This window comes from Meleagris gallopavo, chromosome 15 (genome assembly GCF_000146605.3).
Source record: "Meleagris gallopavo isolate NT-WF06-2002-E0010 breed Aviagen turkey brand Nicholas breeding stock chromosome 15, Turkey_5.1, whole genome shotgun sequence".
NCBI lineage: Eukaryota > Metazoa > Chordata > Aves > Galliformes > Phasianidae > Meleagris > Meleagris gallopavo.
In genome coordinates this window covers 7,489,771-7,494,261 of record NC_015025.2, presented here as the reverse complement: position 1 = coordinate 7,494,261, position 4,491 = coordinate 7,489,771, and the positions used below count along the sequence as shown (strand labels likewise).

Sequence of the window (4,491 nt, the reverse complement as noted above, 5' to 3'; positions counted from 1 at the left end):
CTAAGTAAAAAAGAAAAAAAAAAAAAAAGCCAGGCTGCCTCTTGTTCTGCAGGCAGTCACCTGTAGCCTTCTGCTCTGCAGTCTCCAGGCTCTGATGCTTCTTCTTTTCTCTTCTTGTTTCTGCTCCTCTCCCCCCATTTCCCCAAAGTTCAAGTGAGGGCTTCGGCGTAGCAGAGAAGATCGTGCTGCTCACCTTCATCTCTGCGGTTATCCTGATGGCCATCCTGGGGAACCTGTTGGTGATGGTGGCTGTGTGCCGGGACAGGCAGCTCAGGTGAGCCCACACAGCCCCTGGTGCTGCCACATCCCAAATGGGAGACCCACACATGCAGCTGTGAGTCCAGATCACAGATGATGAAATGCCACCACCAGCTGTGCCAATGTCACACTATCTCTTCCCTGAGCTCAGATCTGCATTGTGGTGGTGGGACCGCTGTTTCCATCCCCTACTTGTGTTGCACTCAGCGTCAGAACCAGATAAATCAGTTACAAACAGAGCTGAACACAGTGCTCGATTCTGTCTCCCATTACCTTTCTAACAACTCCCTCCAAAGAATGTGCAGCTCAAGCCCTGCTGCAGCCAGCAAGTGTTCCCAGCAGCCTGGGGCTCACCTGCAAAGCTCCTGTCCCAGGGCTGGCTGCTGCCCTAGGGCTTTGTCAGAGCAGCCCCAGGACTGCAGTGAGATATTTAGCAGCCTCTATTCATGTTCTGCGTGGGATTCTTAATGGATTTAATGCTATTTTATTGTTATGATTCTAGAAGTACACTTCAAGTTAAAATGATAGCTTCAGTTAGGTTCTGCAGAGTGCTTTCTGGAAGAATTTTCACAATATATAAGTTAAAATAAAATCTCCCTCCTCATCCCCAGACTCTCCAATGCATCCCACAAGGCTGAGCCAGATGCAGAGGCCTGTGGGCATTTATTTACCTCCTGCATGTGAGCAGCAAGACACGTTCATGCAGGAGAAGCAGGAGCTGTTAAGCTGTAAAAACCAAGAATGAGCTGGGGAAGACAATATGAAGTGGGACATTCATTGAAGAGGAGCTATTTACACGATGGAGCTAATCAGACCTAATCACAAGCCAAGATTTTTGTTCACACTGGAGGATGTTGTGTTGAAGTTATTCATTTTGTTACCTGTCTTGCAGGAAAATCAAGACCAATTATTTCATCGTTTCTCTTGCCTTTGCGGACCTGCTGGTGTCAGTACTGGTGATGCCATTTGGAGCCATTGAGTTGGTCCAGGACAACTGGATCTATGGGGAGATGTTCTGCCTTGTCCGAACATCCCTTGATGTCTTGCTCACCACAGCATCAATCCTGCACCTGTGCTGCATATCACTGGACAGGTATGATCAGAACAGCTGAGCAAGTAACTTTTGCTTTGGCTTTCTTTAGTGTTGTTGCTTATCCGTAACAGCCTGAACCTGTTGGGTGCCGGGCAGCAGTGAGTCTCTCTTGGTATCTCCATTTGGAAAGAGTGGTCTGAATCCTTATCAGCAAAGGGAGACTTTGAAGGAAATGAGGTTTATATTGGTAGAGCAAGGTGGGTTCTCACCTGGTGCTTGGCACAGTTTGCATTATTGATCAGACATGGCATGCTTTCTCCTTTTAAGTAAAGATTTTAATTAACCTTAAAAATGCAGCCTTGGAAAAGATCTGCAGAAGGAGGTGCATTTTGTGCAGGTAGCTATTTTAGTGAGGAAATTGCTGTGTGTGGCTGTGATGCTACAATGAGATAGAAAACACAGCAGTGATAGCACAGTCCCAGGCTGCAGCAAGGAAGGATAAGCTCAAGTGCAGCAGCTGTGGATGCAAAAACAAAGAAGGGAAAAAACAAAAACAAACAAAAAAACTGCTTACCCTGTGAAGGCCTCAGGTAGGCAGGGCTCTCCAGCAAGATACCCTCACCTCTACTGCCAGCCCTTAAATGAGGTCTGGGAAGGGGTGGATCCTGGCTCCACCCCTTCTGATCATTTGGCTGCATTGCATGCAGCTGAGCTCCACTGGGTTGGCCCTGCCTTCCCATCAGGTGCTCAATCACTGCTATAGGCTGTGACTTTGCATTTCTGCTACAGCAGCAGTGCTGGGTGCTGCTCACTGCTGGAGCTGCAGGAGGGCAGGGCAGGGGTTACGCTGAGCTCCTTGAGCACAGAAGCTGAGGCATTTAGTAGCCTGCCTTTCCATCTCTTGTCAAAGCAAACCTGACATGTCTCTGAAGTGCAATCAGAGCTGCTCTTCCTGCTGTTAGCCAGATGTACACCCATATTACTGAATGACACGTTTTGACATATATTACTAGTTTATATGAAGAAAGACTTAAAAAGCAACCTCCCTCCTGCCTTCAGATTTTATAGGTTTTTTGCTAAGGCATCCGTATGCAGGTCTCTGCTAGGGAAGACTAACGAGGAGGTAAGCAGAAGTTGCAAGAAAAGTGCATAGGCTTTGTAGGAGAGAAGTTTGAAAAACTTTCTTTTTATTTAAACTTTCCTTGCAAAATTAAAGTGAAGCCAAAATCCTAAAGAAATTACATGAAACAATTCTGTTTTATTGATGGCTGTAATTTTTCAAATGGAAACAACAGACCTTCTCAACTTGAAAAAAACACCTTCCAGACTTGCAAGCATATTTCACAGGATAAATACTTAGAACAAAACATTTTGACCAGCTGTACTAACGAGCAATGTTTAAAGCCTTCAGTTGTGTTCTGTGTAGAGATTTCAACACCTTTAAAAATACTATTACTTAGTATTACTATTAGGAATAAAATAACCATAATCATTCTTATCATCGTGACCACTGATATTTAAATAACAACTTTCATCCAATGGGTCTGTACCTAGCCAGGCTCCAAAAGGTACTTGATTAACTTCTGCACTGATTGGTGTGGACACACGGGTAGCACCACCCCGTAGTGCATCCCGATAGCAGCTGATGTGTAGCAGTGACAGCATGTTTCCTTATCTGGGAACAGAGATAGCTGGAACGCAAATGAGAAGCTCATTATCTTAAAAACGTTGACAAATTGCCGCTCTGAGCCAATTAGTGGTGAAGCAGCTGTTAGGCGCTGCGCTCTGGATGTGGACTTGTTATGTAAAACGTTGGGGTTTGGTTCCCCAGGCTCTTAAGAGATGGCAGGAGGTTGTGGAGGGAAAATATTGCTGCCAAAATATCGCAATATCCCCTCCTGCCCATCTTCCCCTTTGCAGCTCCTGACACACCGTGAGCTCCTGCTGTCCCCTGTGCCCAGTGCTGCTGGCACAGCCATGCTGGGTGCTGCCTGCTGCTGCAGTGTTGTCCATGTGGGGATGCAAAAGAGGCATTGCAGTCGTACACAGGAAGACTATTTTGTAAACGGGTCAGAGGCAGGTTTTGCAAATGCCTGAGTTTGCAAAACTCAGTAGAAGGAGCTGGAACTGGAAATATATTATTAAAAAAAATGAAATGAGACAGGTTAGATTATTCTATATTAAATAAAACATGCAGAACAGAGTGAACACCTGGACAGACCACATTTTTTCATTCGGTGCTCTTTTATTCTCTGGCCCCTAGAGCTGTGAGCTCTCTCTGCCAAATCCAGAGCTGCCATCACAAAAAAGGTGTGGGAGAAACTCCCTAATATTTGTCACTCCCACTACTGGCCATATTAGACTAAGAGGTGCATTCAGGGGTGGGCCATGGGAGTGCTGAAGGCTGCTGCAAGCCCAGGCTGAGGAAGCAGAGCTGCACTGACTGCGACTCAGCAGCACAGCAGTAATACCTGACAGACCTGAAATTGCCAGATGTCAGGGAATTATTTCAGGGCACACAAGCGCTCTTCCTCTTTCACATGTGTTTACCATACAGGTGCTGCTTTGCTCTCAAGCAACGTATCTTTTCCTCTCATCTGCACATCCTCAGCCTTTATCAGCTGTTGGTAGAAACTTGCATTTCTGGGGCATTTTGGTGTGGTTCTGGAGGTGTTTTTCTCCGGTGAGAACTGACACTCAGGAGGAGCACTGGGAGCAGGGAACGGGCAGCAGCTGGCCATGGGAAGACCAGAGCAGATTGATGGGTGCAGTGGAAGGGGGGCTCAGCCCAACCTCAGCCATTCTCCATCACCACCACTCCTGGCAGCTGCCTTTGGAGCAGTGCTTCTTCTGCAGAGTTTTACTTCACGTGTGCTCACTGTTGCCCCTCAGTTCACTCAGACTTTGGCAGAAATCTGGAAAAACCACTGCATGAGCAGGAGGAGCCAGTGTTACCACTGAGATACAGGGAGAAAAGCACTGCAGAGACTTAGGGACACTCTGGCTCATCTGAAAATGTGAGTCTCCAAGGTATCAGAGGTACATCAGGGCTCACTGAATCCAAATTCTGATGTCACTGGGTGATATTTCTTTATTATTTTTTCCGTATTCTAGTATAAATGATAGAATTAATCCCAAATTCTTTATCTGTTGCATGCTTTATGCATACCTATCCATTCTTTGTGTCTCTGCAATAAAAA

The 4,491-nt window shown here is 46.2% G+C and overlaps 1 protein-coding gene across 4 annotated transcripts in view; it reads left to right on the top strand.

The window, feature by feature from the left end:
• HTR4 (5-hydroxytryptamine receptor 4) overlaps positions 1-4,491 on the top strand; it is a 101,315-nt gene that overhangs the window by 44,704 nt on the left and 52,120 nt on the right. For 3 of the 4 annotated variants that reach the window (XM_010718917.3, XM_010718918.3, XM_010718920.3), the window contains exons 3-4: positions 149-274; positions 1,151-1,351. In XM_010718917.3, coding sequence (XP_010717219.1) covers positions 149-274; positions 1,151-1,351 — 327 coding nt within the window. The remainder of the gene's footprint in view (positions 1-148; positions 275-1,150; positions 1,352-4,491) is intronic. The other variant, XM_010718921.3, reaches the window with a different exon arrangement.